Here is a 20015-nt window from a genome sequence, read left to right on the forward strand (position 1 = left end):
AAACAAGTACTATAGAATCATAAGTTTCCAAAATTGAAAGCCCACGCTCCTACATATGATGCCTCCCTCTCTTCTGCAGCAACCCCAGCTGGAGATCATTCGAAAGTATTATTTCCCTTTTACCTTCCACAATATTTAAAATAAACAACAAATATGCTTTTTTTTTTTTTTTTGGTTTTCATGTTTTTTTAATGAGCTAAAATTTACATAACATAAAATTTACCACTTTAACCATTTTAAAGTATACAAGTCAGTGGCTTTTAGTACATTCACATTGTTGTGCAATCATCAACAGTATCATTCCAGAACATTTTCATCAACAACATGCTTTTGTAAACACCTGAATCGTTATATAACATTTTTCATTCTAATACTTCTATGAATTAGTCAACATATATTATTAAGCAAATAGAAACCTAACAATAAAAAGTATCTTTTTGAAGTTGTAAAATAAAATTTTCTGACACATTTATTTTAACAAACTATTGGATTTTACCGATTACGAATCTTCTATTTTAAACAGGCAATAATGTCTATTTTCAAGACTGATGTAGAGCATGCACTTCTGTAAACTTTTGGGAATAAAAGAACCACCAAAAACTTACACAAGCTAATTAGCACAAGGTAATTTTCTGATCTTACCTCTGTCTGCTATTCTTTTCATCAATTGATGCTCTCCCCATTTAATCAGATATTTAAGGATATCTTGTTCACTTGCCTATAATAAAAAATGGTTTTTACTCACTTTAGTGAAATTAGATAACTGATCAATTTCATTAATGACTTTTCCTAGGTTATAATGTAAATACAGCATACAACTTACCATGTTTCACTCTTTACATTGGCTGTTTGAAATTTTAGAGTTAAGCCTGTGGTCCATCAATAGCGAATATACAAGACCACATTACTTGTATTTTATCCAGTAACCTCACTTTTGGCTCCAACTAAATTTTTTATTTTTATTTCCATCTTTTTTTCTTTCTTTCTTTCTTTCTTTCTTTCTTTTTTTTTTTTAAAGAGATGACCGGTAAGGGGATCTCAACCCTTGACTTGGTGTTGTCAGCACCACGCTCAGCCAGTGACCGAACCGGCCATCCCTATATAGGATCCGAACCCGGGGCCTTGGTGTTCTCAGCACCACACTCTCCCGAGTGAGCCACGGGCCGGCCCCACCATATTTTTTTCTTTATCCTGTTCTCTTCCTATTTTAAATTTATTTTATCTTACTATATGGCTTCTATACAGCTGTCTTAAATTATTTATAGGAACAGGACAGAGATGAATAAAGAAAAGTAAAAATATAGGGATACAGAGTGACTACTACCTCCTTTGAGACAGGAAAAACAAACATGGCAACTTGTTTTGGAAGAAGAAACTCCACAAGGGATTCTACTGATTGGTGAAGAACCCTTGAAGCACAATCTATGAAATGGCAACGTACTCCTCATTTCTTTGTAATTTATTTAAATCTTACAGCAATCTAGGCTGCTCTCCAAGCTTTCTTTTTCTTTTTTACTTTCTAAGAAGAAACGCAAAGCTCCTGAAAATAATCTGAGAGAACTGACAAATCCCAAGTCCCATAACCATAAAGCATCCAGTATTGACCAGGACAGTGAAAACAAGGCTAATGAACAAAGATCCTCCGTAAATCAAGCCCAAGTATGACAATATTTTAACTGCAATCAAAGCAACGTACGAAGGAAAAGCACATATGCCGAGTGAACTATTTAACTTTTCACTACATTTCTGACCCAGATGGTAAGCTTTTATCATTTTTTTTTCTAGTACAAATACAAAGAAATAGGAAACGTCTCAATGGCTTTGTGTCTTCAGAGCATTAAAACTGTTGTACATTTTTTAGCATAAAATTCATACAGCCAATGCAAAAAAAATTAAGCTTGAACATAATTTACCTGAAAGTATTTTTTGCAATATTTAAAATCTATTATTACTTTAAATTACCAAATTAGATTGACATGTAAGTCAAGAACACAAGAATTTGCTAAAACTACTTCTGGTTAAAAATAAGTAGGTGAAGAGGTGGGAAAGCAGGAAGGGATGGGGGTTAGCAAGAAACTGGTTAATGGGCACAAAAAATGATTATTTTTTGACATGATGAATATGCTAATTGTCCTGATTTGATCATCAGATATTGTACACAAGTCCTGATAGTCAACTCTGTACCCACAAATATGTATAATCTATTATATTTCAATAAATAAAATTAGTTGAAAACATTATTATACTTTGGCAAAACACTTGCACTGAGTTTTTAATAATCATTTGAGTGATCAGAAACTGAATATTATTCTTATTTTGTGCTGCTTAAGCTACTTTCTATAATCTAAGTATCTGAAACTTCACTAAAAGTAAGAAACCGTCAGAGTAAATCTACTTTAATGGAAGCCAAGAAAAATCACTGTTGGGATGTGCTTCTGACCTTGCTTACAGCCTCAAACTCTTTTGGGTATAATTGGTTAGGACCTGGGCTTGTTCACAATGATAGGTCACAGTAGCAGTGTGTGTGAAAGGCCAGGGAGACAGAAATTGTACAAATATGAAGAGGATATTCCTGCTGGTTTGATCATAGCCTGTCTCTCTCCCCCTGCCGTACCTTAGATGGACGAATAATAGAATACAGATGAATTTCTTGGTGCACATATGAATGACAGTGAATTTGAGAGGTGTATAAATGATTACCTGTAGGTAGTCAGACTGGATAGCAGTAAGCAGATGGTCTTTGCTGAGTTCATAAAAAACATCCGAAGTCATGACCTGGGAAAATTCCTCACAGAGGAAATGTAAAGCTTGTCGGTGCACCCATTTAGAGCCATATGGATGAGAGCTCCACTTGAGGATGGCAATTAAGGTATCTAATGAGATGCTCTCAGCAATGATATCCTCACAGCCTAAAAGAGAAGGCAAATACTTCTTGAGATTAATCATAAATATTACTTATTGAACACTAGTGTGCTAGGCACTATAATTAAAAGTAGTAATAGTAAAAAAGAACTCAAGGAGATAAACAAAAATCTCACGGAAATCACCAAGACTTGGTGAGATGAATAACAATAGACTATGACATTTATAGGAAATCTGCTGCCTTCTGGAGAAAGATCTATGGAAAAAGGCAGAGAATCCTCCCAATTGTTCAAGGAAATAAACATCTATGTGTAAAAGACAGTACAGTGGAGAGCACTGGATCAAAGAGGAAAGAAGAGTGGTAGAAATGATAGCGCTGTCGGGGCTGGCCCGTGGCTCACTTGGGAGAGTGTGGTGCTGATAACACCAAGGCCATGGGCTTGGATCCTATATAGGGATGGCTGGTTGGCTCACTGGCTGAGTGTGGTGCTGACAACACCAAGCCAAGGGTTGAGATCCCCTTACCGGTCATCTTTAAAAAAAAAAGAAAGAAATGATAGCACTGTGGAAATTGGTGAGAGGAAGGTCATGGATGATATTTGAGTGACGAGAAAATCCACACCTGAGAAGATGATAGGTGGGACAATGAACACATCTGTTCTTTGTATCATCCCAATAAAAACATAACACCCTGCATTGTCAATAGTTTAATCCCTGAGAAAACAGACAAAATATAAAAGTTTTATGCTCATCTGGTTTAATTCTGGTCAACTTAAAAGGAAATTCTGGTTTAAGTAGAAAGGACCAGGATTCTGGAGAAAGCAACTATAGCATTTTAAGAGCTCAAAGAAGAAAAAGAAGAAAATATGAGGATAGCTATTCTCCTTAGGAAAGATCATTTCAAAATATAAAGATAAAATGTAAGTAAAATCTGAGTGACAAATATTGTGGAAGGGGAAATGGGTAATGTTGGAGAGAAATTCTTCATTAAGTTTACTATAAAATAGAAAACAATCCCGATAATGTGAAAAAATAAGAGGTATTTAAACACCACTACCACCACCAACAAAAATATGGCTCTAGAGACTACCCTCAAATGAGTTCAGAGCTTTAAAAGATATAGAAGAAAGGGCATCAAGGAACTCCAGAGACTTCCAAAGTCCAAAGTTATTTGTGAAACCATGAAAAGTGGAAAAAGAAAGGGCATGAATCCCATATTCAGGTGACAGATCTCTAGAAGCCAATATGGAGTCTATAAAAAGTAATGGCTCATTATTCCCCTGATACTTTACCAGATAGGAGAAATATCATACATAATTGTGTAACTTGATTTCCACAAAGCGTTTAACAAAACATTTCATGATGTTGCTAGATTGTTAACACCTCAAGACAGGGATTGCTGTCTTCAGCGTATCTCTAGTACCTTCTAGCACATGGTAGGTGCTGAATAAAAATGTGCTGAATGCACAAATGAGATCTTTGCAGATAAGGTGAAGAGATAGGAGATGGATGACAGAATGTAGTTAACGGAACTGTCTGTAAGGAGCACTCATTAACTTACGGGTGGGTGGGTGGAATGAGGAGTCTGTTCTTGCCATGTTTATCAAGAATGTGGATAGGGGCCGGCCCGTGGCTCACTCGGTAGAGTGCGGTGCTGGTAACACCAAGGCCATGGGTTCGGATCCCATATAGGGATGGCCGGTTTGCTCAATCATGGGTTCGGATCCCATATAGGGATGGCCGGTTTGCTCAATCATGGGTTCGGATCCCATATAGGGATGGCCGGTTTGCTCAATCATGGGTTCGGATCCCATATAGGGATGGCCGGTTTGCTCAATCATGGGTTCGGATCCCATATAGGGATGGCCGGTTTGCTCAATGGGTGAGCGTGGTGCTTACAACACCAAGTCAAGGGTTAAGTTCCCCTTACCGGTCATCTTTTAATAAAAAAAAAAAAAAGAATGTGGATAAAGATGTGGAAAGTATGCTTCAAAATCCCAAGATGACCTAAAACTGGGAAACACAGTTCACACACTGTATTGTAGAATTGTAATCGACTAAAAAGACTGGTCAAAGTGAAGTTGAAATATTACTAAAATTAGAAAGTTCTACACTTAGATTAATGAAAATCAACTGCACAGTAGATGCAAGGCAGAGCTAACTTAACTACCACCAATGTAAAATAACACCTAGGTATTTTAACTGAATGAATACTAAATGAGGCACTGTTGTCACAAAGGTGAAGCAATCTCAGGCTCTGAAGGTACAGCATTGAGTGCTAATCAAGGGACGGATGCTGCACTGCTCTCCTGTGGGGCACTGTGCTGCTCTGGGCCCCGTGTTTTAGATGGGCACTGACCAAACTGCAGGATTCTCAGAAGAAGGCAAGAGAATACAGAGGCTGAAACCAGTTACAGGAGAAAGCTCCGAGCAAATGAGATCATTTGGCTTATGTAAGAAGCCTGAGGAGAAACGTTAAGTGCTGTCTTTAAATGTCTGATGGGCCTTCATAAGGCAGAGGAGGCATAACTGACTTCTGTTGTTTCAAGGGCAGGTCCTAGGAAACAAATGGATGTTAAAAGAAGGGAGACTCTGGCTCAATAATAAGAAATTTCTAACAATTACAATTTCTCTCCTCTCCTCCCCTCAAAAAAAGGATCCCTTTAGAAAAGTGTAGGAGCTGAGGCTGGCTCATTGCATCAGGCATAGAGTAAAATGAACTCTTACACTGGAAAGGGAACTAACGTCAGAAGACATCAAACATGCTTCTACCACAAAAGTAAAATCCTTTTCAGAAAAATGGTAATGAGCAAACACTTATTTAAACAAAATTTGACTAATTTATTTAGTCTAAACATTATTTAAATTTGACTAATTTAATCTAAACATTAAAATGACACATCCTTATAAGGAACACTGTGACCACCACAGTGAGATCCACGTGTAGGTGATGCCCAAAGGCACGAATATGTGCTGCCGAGAAGTGAAAATGATGGAAAAGTTCTGAACAGTCTTCATGATTTTATGGTTAGCCTTGAATGCCACGCTGAGGAGGACAGACCTCATCCAGTAGCAAGTGGAGGACTTCTGTTGTTCTGTTGTTTTAAAGTAGGCATTGGAGTAGAATTGAGTAGGGTGACTTAATCTGATAGGAAAGGCAATCTCATAAATGTGTTTGGGAATGAAGCAGAGAGAAATCTGGGAATGAGGCAGGGGAGATCAGAGAAAAGTTGGTTATTTAAAAAGGTATGACACACACGATCCCTATTAAATCAGGATATTGGCAGAAGAAACATAATTAAGGTAACTTGATTATATATTTAAACTTCTGAGGTTTACAAAGAAGCAAGATATGGTAGAAAAAAGATGGGCTTTGTAATCAGACAGACTGGACTTGAAATCCCAGCTCTGCCACTCAGTAGCAAAAGTCACCTTGGGCAAATGACTTAACTCTTTGAGCCTGAAATTCCCTCATCTGTAAAATTGGGACTACATATTCTAACTCACAAGGTTGTTATGAGATTTAAATAAGACCGTACACTTGACACTTTTCATCTGCTCAAACATCTGGAGTACCTATGTGCACAGCACTGTGAATACACAGCTCTTATTACTGCCTGCTTTCCTGGTGATGTCATCTGCTCCCATGGCCTTCATTCCCATTGTATCCCAACAACTTTCCAGTCTATAGCTCCAACCCAGATTTCTCTCAACTCCCAAAGTCACTCCTTACTTCCCCTGGCCAGTTTCACGTGGATATTTCACAGATACTTAAATGCAAATGTAAATTTGTTTCCTCTGGGAAATCTAGTCCTCTTTTTAATCTTAATCTTAGGGAAGGAAATCACATCTACCCTGTCACCAAAGCCAGAGATCTGAGTACTATTATTAATTCCTTTTCTTGAAACCCATATCTACTCTATCACCAAATCTTGATTCTTCTTTTAAACTCATCCTTCCACAGACTCTCCACTGAATTTCTACCATTTCCTCTTCAGAATTTGATACTTTCTCCTTGCATTATTGAAATAGTCTAAAAAAATTCCCTTCTAATCTGTACGCCATACTATTGCTGGAATGATCTTTTAAAATGTAAATTACATATGCCTCTGTAACAAATTATTCAATAGCTTGCAAGTGACTTAAAGATAAAATCCAAACTACATCTCTTGATGATCTGGCCTCTGCCTATTCTCCAGCCCCAGCCCTGCTCATATCCTATACTCTTAAGTCATTCTGCACCACTTAACAATTTCCTAGAATTTCATCAAACTCTCTCACCTCCAGGCCTTTACATTTGTTGTTCCATTTTTTGAAATGCTCCTACCTCTCCTTCTTTCCTCCATACCCTTTAAGACTAGGCTTAGATGCTGCCTCTTTAAAGAGCCTTCCTTGATCCTGTTCCCCAAAGCCTAGGTCAGGTGTTCCTTCTACCTAAAATTTCTCTGATGCCCTGTGTTTCTATCTAGAACAGCACTAAACTCTTATAACACAATATCTATCTTACATATTTGTCTGATTCCTCCACCAGACTAAGAGTTCCTTGGAGCAGAGGCCCTACATTGTCTCTGATTCTATAGTGCCTGACACCCAGTAGATAACTAACTAAAAACAAACAGTAATAATATTTAACAGTTTGAAACCTTATTATGTATATGTACCAAGCTCTGTGCTATGAGCTTACTTAGAATATTTAATTCTATCACTTCTTCTAAGAAGGTGGTATTATTATTACTATTATTATTATTATTCCCATTTTACAGATGAGAAAACTAAAACTCACAAAGATGAAGTAGCTTGCTCAAAGTCATACAGCTAGGAAGGAGACAAGTTAAACATATCCTTTCCTTCCCTCCTAAAAATCCCCTCGCCCCCTTTTTATGCTTCTAATCTTAGATCTTCTACTAATCAATGCTCATTAGAACTTACTCACTTAGAACCTCTTTTCTCATGAACAGAAAAGCACCTTATAAATACACCAACCATGGTGATATTATCAAAAATGTAAAAGACAATTAGGCAAAAACTGCAATGATAGAAAGTATATTTTTGAAGAGATTTACCTTATATTGTCATTTGTATTTTCACATGATGGTAAAGGATTTCAATTAGTGATAATATGCCTTGTGTCATGTTGGGCCCATTTTTAGGAGCAAACATTATCTGTGAGCCACATGTTGCCTTTGGGTGGAGGATGAAGATGGCACCCGCGGGAAGTAGGGGAGGCGTAACCCAAGATAGCTCCAAAAGGTTTTTATTGGTCCTCCAGTATTTCCGCACTCGTGAACCCTGTGTGATCGCTAAGCTCAACATGTTAGTACAAAATGCATGCCTGCATGATCCTTTGATTGGTTAGTTCATGGAAAGCCCCTACTTGCTTGCTTATGTAAATTGCAGTATAACGGCAATAAAGTGGAACTGCCCTGACAGAACCCCTGCCGCATCTGAGTCTCTCTTTCACGGGGCTGGGTTGGCGGGCAGCAGGCTCGCTTTTCCCCGAGATCCCTTGGTCCCAACACCGGAGGTAATCCTGTCGGCTCCTTCTCCTTCTGGGTCTGCGGGAGGACCCCAGGCACGCCCCCGCAGTGTCAAGGATATCAATATTGGAATGAAAATGTAATTAGAGCAGCAAGGCCAAAGGGATGCTGGCAGGGACAGGCCAGAAAGCACAATGTCAAGAGGCTTCATACAGTGCTACAGCCTTGGTAAACCTTGGACTAGTCTTGTAGGTGCAAAAAGCACACTCTAAGATGGTCAGATTCTTGGTGACAAAGTGATCCTAACACAAATACCCCAAGACCAATGCATAGATCAGAATGTCCTTTTACATGCAGAATAGGCTTTTGGGTCTAGTGAGCAGAGTGCCATATTCTCTCTCAGCACTTCTCAAACTATCTTAGGTCAAGGAACAGTTTTTTGTTTGTTTGTTTCTTTTTAAATTTCCAATCTGTCATGGACCAATACTTCAGTAAAATTCAGCAAAAATGCTGCTTGAATACTGTGGCAATTGAGAGGAAACATTTGGAAACTTTTCTAGCAATCTCCATACTTCTCTCACTGTAGACACACTTTGAATAGCACTGCTCTGTTCAGAGTCCCTTCCTCTTTCGGGAATGGGGCTTGCCCTCTTGCCTTCTGCCATGTGAGGAACACACTGTGGCTAACTTGGTTCCAGGAGGAGAATGAGCAGCACTGGGAATAGAGCCACCCTGCTGACCTACAATGGCAACCAGAGCGGCCCCAGCTGACCTGGAAACTTGTGAGAAATAAATAGTCCTTGTTATATGCCACTAAGGCTCTCAGGTTGGTTGTTATGCAGCAATTGTTGGCTAATAAACCATATAACTTTTTGGATGAACTCAAAAGTTTTTATTAATTTCCTTGTAATAGAAAAACTACCTATAGACAAGGCATTTAATGAATAAAAGGCACCAGTGCGTTCTGCTCAGGTAGAAGATTTTCAGCAATGCTGTTATGAGGATGGCAGACGGTATGAAATCAACTTCTTAAAATTCCTTTTGCTTGTGTTGTAGCCACACTTTACAGATCCATCTCCTACTTGTTTAATCTTTTTTTCTATTCTTTCACCAGAATATTTGCATTCTAATCCCTAACATAGGTAAAAATGCCTTTTCAAAAATTTGAGCTACACAACCAATAGGAACGAATAATCAGGCTGAGATACAAAGAAATGAAACAAACTACTTTGAAATTTAGTAATACAAATGACTGTTACTGCTGCATGTTAAATAAGATCACTTTCTAGGGCCAGTCCGTGGCTCACCAGGGAGAGTGTGGTGCTGATAACACCAAGGCCACGGGTTCGGATCCCTATATAGGGATGGCCGGTTAGCTCAGCTGGGAGAGCGTGGTGCTGACAACACCAAGTCAAGGGTTAAGATCCCCTTACCGGTCACCTTTAAAAAAATAAAATAAAAAATAAAAAAATGAGGTCGCTTTTTCTATTATCAAAATTTTTGTTTTTCTCCTCTTCATGTTCATTCCTCTGTTAACTAAAATAAGCCCAACATTTACGGCTTTCCTGAATACACTTTCAGAATCTGTCTTTATCTCTCCCCTTGTACTCTTCATAATTCCTAGGTGTGCCCTCCTACTTGTTTCACCAGTACCACTGGGAAACCTTTTCACTGGCTCATGTCCATTGGGAAATGTATAAGCAGCTTCCAGATTCAGAGTTTCATACTGGAATTGGGGTGGAAAGAAGAAAAAGCAACAGGCAAGGGGAAGGAAAGAAAGGCACTGTAGAGGGAGATTATAGCTTGCCATGCAACAGAAAACAGTACCACAAGTTAGAGTGCAAATGGCGTAAGAGAAGTGTTGCTTCAGTACTTTCCTACTAGCCTGTACATGACTGATTCTGAATCCTGAGGATAGGAATTATGAAACAAGAGGGGAGTGAGGGTGCCGGGAAGGAGTAGAAAGAGCACGGGCTTTGAATTCCAGTACTTGCATCACTAACTTTTGACTCTCTCACTTACTAACACACACCCTCAGTGAGTCTCATTACCTCATACGTAGGCTGATATAATCCATCAGAATTCTGAGGATTACGCTGAATACTGGGGAGCCAATGTGCCTATATACTACCCTTTTTCTAGGCTAGAAATCTTAAATTTCTACCGTGCCTACACGTCCTCCTTTGACCTCGATATCTAAGCAGTTCATGTGTCCTACTACTGACTCTTTGTTAAATACTCTTTGTCAGTCTCTTCATTTTCCATTCCCACTAACACCATCTTTGCTCAAACCCTCAGCACCTCACATATCAATTACTGAAAAGCTTCCTACTGTCTCCCTCCCTCCAGTATTTCAATTCACTCTGACTATACTGTTGAAAGGTTTAAGTTTTCTAAAACACATCATCCCTACATCTCTCTCTCTTTTATTTATTTTTAATTTTTATTTTCTTGACAGGTGACTGGTATGAAGATTCGAACATCTGAACTGGCCAGCCCGATCTCTCTCTTTTAAAAAGGCAACCAAGGACCGGTTCCCGCTCACTGGCTGAGCGAGGTGTGGGAGCAACGCCGAGGCTTGCGATCCCGTTGCCGGTCCCGGTCCGGTGCGGACACGACACTGAGGGTTGCGATCCGTTGCCAGTCACGAAAAAAGACAAAAAGGGAAAAAAAAAAAAAAAAAAAAAAGGCAACCAAGAACTACAGATCCAAGGCAGAAAATGAGAGTCAGACATATGGGTTAGAAAACAAGTCAATCTGTACCTCAGTGTTTTATTTTTACTTTATTTCTTTTTATTGGTTATGAATATTCATGAGATACAAAGCTGATTGTCACCACTTGTGCCTGAGATGCGATGGCCAGATCCATACTAGCAGCATGCCCATTACCACAAATTGCCATTATACCCCATGTCCCCCACCCAATTTTCCCTGACCTCTCTCCCCATCCCCCTTTCCCCCACTCCACTTTGTATCCCTAGGTGTGCTCTCTCCCTTTGTAAGTCCAACACACCACTGTGGTCTTTCTTTCCTTCCTTCTTTCTCTCTTAGCTCCCACATATGAGTGAGTACATGTGGCATTTATCCCTCTGTGCTTTGCTTATTTCACTCAATGTAAGTTTTTCCAAGCTTATCCATGTTGTTGCAAATAAGAGATTTTCATTCTTTTTTATGGCATAGTAGTATTCCATGGTGTATATATACCAGTTTCCTTTTCCAATCGTCCATCGATGGACATTTAGGTTGGTTCCATGTCTTGGCTATTGTAAATAGAGCTGTGATGAACATGGGAGTGCAGGTATCCCTTCGACACGATGATTTCCATTCCTTTGGGTATATACCCAGAAGTGGGATTGATGGATCGTATGGAAGATCTGCAGTTGTCTGAGAAACCTCTGTATTGTTTTCCATAGTGGTTGTACTAATTTACAGTCCCACAACAGTGTAGGAGCATTCCCTTCTCTCCACATCCTCGCCAGCATTTGTTATTCTCTGTCCTTTTGATTATAGCTAGTCTAAAGGGGTGATTATAGACAGTCTCAGTATGGTTTTAATTTTCATTTCCCTGATGACTAGTGATGTTGAGCATTTATTCATGTACCTGTTGGCCATTTGTATGCCTTCCTTTGAAAAATGTCTATTCAGCTCCTTTGCCCATTTTTTAATTGGGTTTTTTTTACTGTATAATTGATTGAGTTCCTTATATATTAAGGATATTAATCCCTTGTCGGATGCATAGTTAGCAAAAATTTCCTCCCACTCTGTAGGCTGTTGGTTCCCTCTGTTGATTGTTTCCTTTGCTCTGTAATTTTACAGTTTCAGGTCTTAAGTCTTTAATCCATTTTGAGTCGATTTTAGTATACGGTGAGAGAGGCATGTCTAGTTTCATTCTTCTGCATATGGATATCCAATTTTCCCAGCACCACTTCTTGAAGACACAGTCTTTTCCCCAATGTAGGTTTTTGTTGCCTTTGTCAAATATCAGATGGCTGTAAGTCTGAGGGGTAGTTTCTGGGCTCTCTATTCTGCTCCATTGTTCTGAGTGTCTATTTTCATGCCAGTACCATGCTCTTTTGGTTACTATAGCTTTATAGTATAATTTGAAGTCAGGTAGTGTTATGCCTCTGGCCTTATTTTTTTTTGCCCAGGATTACTTTGGCTATTCGGGGTCTTTTGTTGTTCCATATGAATGTTAAGATTGTTTTTTCCATTTCTGTGAAGGTCATTGGTATTTTGAGGGGGATTGCATTGAATCTGTAGATCACTTTGGGTAGTATAGACAACGTTCATTATTCCAATCCAAGAGCATGGAAAGTCTTTTCACCTTTTTGTGTTTTCTTTAATTTCTTTTTTTTTTTTTTTTCCTTTTTGTCTTTTTATACTGACCGGTAACGGGATCGCAACCCTCGGTGTCGCGCCCGTACCGGGGACCGGCAATGGGATCGCAACCCTCAGTGTTGTGCCCACGCCACGCTCAGCCAGTGAGCGGGAACTGGTCACCACATGGGATCCGAACCCTCGGTGGGAGCGCCGCCACGTTCCCAAGCGGTGCACTCTCCAGTGCGCCACCGAGTCGGCCCTTCTTTAATTTCTTTCAACAGTGGTTTTTAGTTCTCATTGTAGAGATCTTTCACCTCCTTGGTTAAATTGATTCCTAGGTATTTTATTTTTTTCGTGATTGTTGTAAATGGGCTTACTTTCTTGATTTCTCTTTCTGTTAGTTCATTATTGGAGAATATAAATGCAACTGATTTGGGGGCATTTATTTTGTATCCTGCAACGTTACTGAAATTATTAACCAGCTCTAGGGGTTTTTTGATAGTCTTTCAGTTTTTCTCTATATAGTATCACATCATCTGCAAGGAGGCACAGTTTAACTTCATCTTTTCCAATCTGGAACCTCAGTGTTTTAAATTACCACTCTTGTACTGCTCTTCCTCCTTCCCAGTCCTTTCCCCACTCCTGTTCAGGGGGTTACTTACCAAATAAAAAACCTACACACAAGCCTTTATTTTGGGCTGTGCTTTCAGCAGAGATGTGGGGAATGGGAAGAGACATCTAGACAAAGATAGCTAGTGACAGATATTGCTCTAGGAAACAAGATTCTTGAATGAAATTCTAGAACTAGATCATTCATTGGTCAGAGGATAAAGAGGATACCCCTTCCCCATTCCTACTGGTAAGTGGGGGTTGTGATAATACTTGCGTGCAGCAGCAGATTAAAATGAGGTATAAAGGGCAAGTGATGTGTTAGCTCGGCAGTAGTGGTGGCACGAATGAAATGGGAACACTAATAACTATAAGGCCCTGATATTGGCTGGCTTCAGTCAACAGTTTTAGAAACCATGAAATAGGAAAATGACAGGCTCAGGTTAGCCAATTCTTACATCTAGGCATTCTTCAATGTCTGAAGACTTCCAGATCAGTGTTTAAAGAGACCCTATTTCCTCTGTAGCTGCAGGGCAGACTACCAAAATTCAGGCTCAAGATTTAATTTTAAGGATATCAGAGCTCCAAAGAAGACTTGAATAAAAGCCTCAACAGATCTCCTATGATAAAATCTGGGTCTGGACAGGAACACTTGGACACATAAACCTGGAATGGGGATATCTGGGTAGATCAGTTGAGAATGTTAAACCCTAAGATTCACCTGAATTTTCTGGGCAGGGAGAAACAGCTCCCCAAACCCTTGCTAGAGAGCAGCAGCCTTGCCTTGTCTGGAGACCCTAAAGATTTCTGAAAAGATAATGCCTGTCTTCTTCAAGATCTGCCCCTGCCTCCTCTCACCACCTCCAAACCAATAATCAGGATCAGGTTTATAGCACAGTCTGGGTGAGAAAATACAGTCCCTATCCTGAGGGGAAAGAGTGTACACACCCAAAGGATTGCAGGACCTGGTTATATGTACTGGCAGGTCCTGGAGGTACGCACTTGTGGGAGTGGATCTTGAGTATGTTGGACCAGGGTGCTAGGTTTGTGGTGATACAACAGGAACAGGAAGGAGTTCATTCAGAACCTAAGGGATTCACTGAGTCATCTTCTTTTTCTCCCAGTGATAACAGAGACCTGACAATTGCAGCAACTATGGATAAAGAAACTAAGAGCTCAGATACCTCTGGAATGAAAGTCTGGGCTACCCCATCCAGAAGGCTGCCTAGACCTGCTAAGTATTGGCAAAAGGTCATGAAAATCTAGGCTGGATGAGGAAAGAGGGAGATTGTCCTGATTTGTACTGTTTCAACTTGCTTAAGCTAGAACTTTTCCAAAATCTCCACCCCTTTATGGTTCCAAGGAAAGAAATATGTGAGATTTGGAAGGCAGAAGTGAGGAAGCAGCCATTACTCTCTAAAAGTCATTTTAGCTAGATGTGGGGACAGGTAGATGCAGAGGTACCAATGAGTCCTAGCTTGCCCTTGCTTACACTCTGCTTGTATCCAGCTCTTCCACCTAAAGGCAGCCCTGAACAACACTGGCCCCATGCCTTCCACCAGATGTGTGGTTGCAGATCCATAGACACAAAACTCATTCTCCATGAGCTCCCCCTGCGCAGTCCCACTTGGTGGATGGATGTACTTGGTTTCTCAGGCTGACTGGCTGATAACTCCTCTGGATCCTTCTATTCTCCCTTTCAGACCTTCACTTTCCCAGTTCCTCCCACAATTGTATAAGGCCTAATTCCTATAATTCTCTTAACATGTAAGTCAGAGTTGCTCAGATTTCTTGACTGAACTCTGATAAAGTTATGATGAGAACATCAGAGCTTCCAGCCCACTGCAGCAGCTAGACTATGGCTATTCCCATCTTGCCTGAATTAAGTCTTTGTTGACGTGTGGCTGGCCACCATCTTGAAGACTCTGTGATGAATCAGATTTAATGGAGCATACAAACTGATCTGAGTGATGCAAGAAGTAGACTGAATTAAGCAACTCTTGTGCCCACCTCACATCCCCTCTGCCTTTCACTGTAACAATCCAGTTTCAAAGGCATAACCTGACAGCGCTTTGTCTCAGATGTATGTACCATTGGTTTTGGAAGGCAAAGGTGGTGCAGCAGCCATTACTCCCTAAAAGTCAGAAACTCTTGTTTTTTGCTTTGGAAATTCTGACACCTGGGAGTAGGCACCTCTGGGAATCTGCTAGGCACCTGTACATCTGCAAATCATGAGATGCAAGGGAGTGAACACCCTGTGGGAAACACTTTTACAATGGTGGGATTGGAAGCTACTGGATAAATGTTCTCCCCTTTCTTCCCTCATGTGAACAATTCTGAAGTGTATTCACGTGGCTTGTCAGTGTTCCAGCAGGATTAAGCCCAGGTGTCCATAGCAGTGATCAGTTCAGAACACATCAGAACACATACTTATATTGGCTCACTCTTGTTCCACTTTACTCTTCCCAGTCTCCCACTCCTATCCTGGGGAAGTACTTCCCAAAATAAATTATCTGCACACAAGTCCTTATCCTTTTTTTTTTTTTTGTCTTTTTTCGTGTCCGGCAATGGATTGCAACCCTCAGTGTCACGCCTGTACCGTACCGGACCGGGACCGGCAATGGGATCGCAACCCTCGGTGCTGCGCCCGCACCTCGCTCAGCCAGTGAGCGGGAACTGGTCTGTATGTGGGATCCGAACCCTCGGCAGGAGCGCTGCTGCGCTCCCAAGCGGCGCACTGTAGCAGTGCGCCACCAGGCCAGCCCCACAAGTCCTTATCCTTAGGCCTTATTTTCTTCAGGGAACCCAGGCTAAGACAGAGCACAGACAAAATCTCCAGTCTTGACATTGGCCTACAGGAAATAATTGTTATATTTAATTGTCACTCTTGGATTTTGGCCAAACCAAAGGGCCATCCAGCCCTGGATTCCAGTTACCTTTCTAGATTTTCATTTTTAAAAAATGTATTTATTGAGTTGTGTGCCAGTCTCTATACTAGATGGTGGGGATAGTGATACAGCTCTTGATCTTAAGGAGCTAGCATCTACTAGGAGAGGTGGAAAATGAAGTAGGTGATCTCAACTCTATCGAGTAAGTGCTATAACAGGAGTGTACAAAAGGCTATGGTACACAGTAGGGGGGCCACCTGAATTCTCAGGTGAGGTAAAAATGGCAAGTGATGGCTTTCCAGTTGAGGTGACATAGAAAATATGTCTTTAAGGGAATGGAAAAAAACACAACATCAGTATTCCATGCAGAGGGAATGTGTGTGGTGATTGTTGAGGGTAAAAGAGATCATAAACAGAGTATGTAGTTTAAAAAAATGGCTTGTTGGAGAAAAAGAATACTCAAGAATACAATCTAGGTTTCTTCACAAATTCTAGTTGCCTGTAACCCATCAACATTATAGATTTGTCACTCAGAGTGTTTCAAATAGTTTGAACCTATTCTCATAGAAATGAGGTCATCAAATTTGCTCTACAAAACAAAGTACTTGTCTTAAATGTTACATCAAATTTCAGTTTTCTCCTAATTATTAAGTCAAAGCCAATGAAATTGTTAGAATTAAACTGTTCTTTTTTTTTTTTTTTTTAAAGATGACCGGTAAGGGGATCTTAACCCTTGACTTGGTGTTGTCAGCACCACGCTCACCCATTGAGCTAACTGGCCATCCCTATATGGGATCCGAACCTGGGGCCTTGGTGTTATCAGCACCGCACTCTCCCGAGTGAGCCACGGGCCGGCCCCGGAATTAAACTGTTCTGATGTAAGAAAATGACATCAGAAGGTTAAATAATGTATTAGTTTTCTATTGTTGTGTAACATTATCACAAACTTAGTGGGTTAAAAGAAATAAATTTATCATCTTCTATTTTCTGTGAGTCAGGAGTCTGGGCATGCGTAAGCTGGGTCTTCAGTCAGGGTTTCCTAAGTATGCAATTAAGGTGTCAACTGGGCTTTTCTTCTCATCTGAAGGTTCAACTGGAAAAGAATTTGCCTCAAAGCTCATTCAGGTTGCTGGCAGAATTCATTTCTTTGTGGCTGTATGACTAAGGGTCCCAGCTTCTTGATGGCTGTTGGCTGGGTGTCATACCCAGTTCTTGCTATGTGGTCCTCTCACTAGGCCATTTCGCAACACAGCAGCTTACTTCTTCAGAGTTGCAAAGGAAAAAAGTCTCCAGTACAAGTCTGCTACCAAGCTGGAGTCCTGTATGACAACATAATCATGGGAATGACATCCCATCATCTTTGACATACTGTATGGTTTAGAAACAAGTCATAGGTCATACCCACCCTTAAGGAGAGGGGATAACATTAGTTTGGGAATATCAGAAATTGGGGATCATTAAGGGTCACCTTAGGGTCTTCTTGTCACAGTGCTTATGACCACCTTAACAATACACTTTCTGACAGACTGACGATCCTAATCACTTTAATCTGTCCTTAGTAGCCCCATGCCTTTGATCTGCTCCAGCTGTCTTTTCTCAGAACACATCTAACTTTACTTCTCTGAAGAGCATTAGGAATGCAATCAACATTTTAGGTAAAGATACATCATAGTTTGGCAAAAAAATGTTTAAAAAGTACACTGGGCTTTTCTGGGTTTCATTTCTCATACCCTTACAGCTAATGTTTGAAACTTGGTTGTCCCTTTTCGATAGAGAGGCATAATATAGAGGTATAGTCTTAAAGTGTAACATGTTTACCCACATGGAAGTATATCTTTCAAATTTCTGTGCCTTTTAGTAGTCTTACAAGATTTTCTTGCAATAGCTAAATGCCAGAAATCATTACTAATATTACAGATCTAATCTAAATATCTTTTCATAATCCCTTCCAATATATTTTAAAAGTCATGTTCTGAGACAACCTCTGAATTGTCTATCTGGAAGGACATACATGAAACTGGTAACACTGGTTGCTTCTGTTGAGGGGAACTGACTGGCTGGGGGTTAAAGTTAGAAGGGCAGGAGAGACTCTGTTGAATATCCCTTTGTATCTTCTGAATTCTGTTCTGTGTGAATGTATTACTTATTCAAAAAATTAAATACCACCACCAAGCTATGGAAGCTGCCAGAAGTTCCTTCCCTCAGTGCTAATTAAAAAAAAAAAAAAAAAAAAAAAAAAAAAAAAAAAAACTGAAAGAAAAAAAAATCACTGAACACAAAACTCAAGTGAATATTGGAAAGGAAATGAGAAGGTTCTCTACTCTGAGAACATTACTCCCTTCTGATGGGAAAGAGGCCATCACTAAGATTTATGCCGCTTGTGTGTGAAAATGGACACTGAGTGCTTGTATTCTTTATTCTTACAGCTTTAGCCAAGTTGTGTTAGAGGGAAAAGCAGAGAGAAAGATGGGAAAGAAGCTGAAAACTTCTAGGAAATAACTTTTAGTAACTTAGTAAAGGAAGAGGTTAAAGCACACAGACAAGTGATAAAAGATTTCACATTTCTTTTTAAGACATGAAACACACTCAGAGGATTAAGTTTAAGAACATTTAAGATACTTAACTGAATATAGATCAATATTTCTTCTATGTTTACTTTATACATTTTTTTCCTTTTTTTTTTTTTTGGCAGCTGGCCAGTACAGGGTTCAAACTCTGGACTTCGGTGTTACAAGCACCATGTTCTAACCAACGGACCTAAACAGCCAGCCCAACATTATAAATTAATGTTCTCTACTATGGCATTTTAAATGTTTACAAGTGTTGTGAGGGTAAGTGAGAACAACATAAGGAAAGGGAAAAGCATTCATGGGGATGTCAGTTCTCTGGACACAGACACCACACATAATCCTCTCCTATACTACAACGCAGGGGGACCTAACTCTGGGATTACCAGATGCCTGGACTCCCTGAAACTGAACACTTTCTTATGTGCAGGCATCTTGCTGGAAGGGAAATGCAGGATATACCTCTAGAGTTGGATTGGCTAGAGACCTAATTTCAATTCTCTTTAGCTGTGTGATGTGTGAACTTTTTACCTGTTTCCTCACTTAAAAAATGTGAATAATACCATCTACTTCATGGGGCCATTTTACAGATTGAAGAAGATAATAAACACATATAGCACGCAGTACATTGTTTAACTTAAACACTAAATGAATGACAGCTATTACTATCACCAATGTTCCTTGGTAACATTACCCACTATACTGGTGTATTCTAGTGAAAAGCAAACATGGGATCTGTGGGGGATGCAAGAGGGTAGGAAGGGAACATGGTCTCAAGAGAGCAGAGCAACTCAAAGATCTATAAAAGGAACAGACATAGTCAGTGACAACCTAAATGTATTGGTGCACTTTCCTCTTACAAATGCGCTAAAATATTAAAAAACAATCCTAGTACTCAGTATTTGAAAACTTCAGAACTTTTCACCTCTTTATCTAAAAACAAAAGATATTCATTTATACCAATAACTGGTTTACTATCCTTAACCCATTATCCTACTAGTGACAAACCATAAATTGATATCCTCAATTCCATTACAATAATAAAAGAAAAAAATCCAAAGCTTTTGGTGTAGAGCCATGTAATTAAGCTTTTCAGAAAACTTTCTGGGGCCGGCCCGGTGGCGCACTGGATAGTGCGCCGCTTGGGAAGCGTGGCGGCGCGCGCCGCCCGAGGGTTCGGATCCCACATACAGACCGGCTCCCGCTCACTGGCTGAGCGAGGCGCGGGAGCAACACCGAGGCTTGCAATCCCGTTGCCGGTCCCTGGGCCGGGACGGGGGCCACCCTGGGGG

General features: G+C 40.1%; 1 protein-coding gene across 2 annotated transcripts in view; it reads right to left on the reverse strand.

Moving 5' to 3' along the window:
- BTBD7 (BTB (POZ) domain containing 7) overlaps nt 1–20015 on the reverse strand; it is a 93837-nt gene that overhangs the window by 16074 nt on the left and 57748 nt on the right. For both annotated transcript variants that reach the window (XM_008594937.1, XM_008594941.1), the window contains 2 exons: nt 2701–2909; nt 643–718 (listed from right to left, as the gene is read on the reverse strand). In XM_008594937.1, coding sequence (XP_008593159.1) covers nt 643–718; nt 2701–2909 — 285 coding nt within the window. The remainder of the gene's footprint in view (nt 1–642; nt 719–2700; nt 2910–20015) is intronic.

This window comes from Galeopterus variegatus, unplaced genomic scaffold (genome assembly GCF_000696425.1).
Source record: "Galeopterus variegatus unplaced genomic scaffold, G_variegatus-3.0.2 Scaffold168, whole genome shotgun sequence".
Classification (NCBI taxonomy): domain Eukaryota; kingdom Metazoa; phylum Chordata; class Mammalia; order Dermoptera; family Cynocephalidae; genus Galeopterus; species Galeopterus variegatus.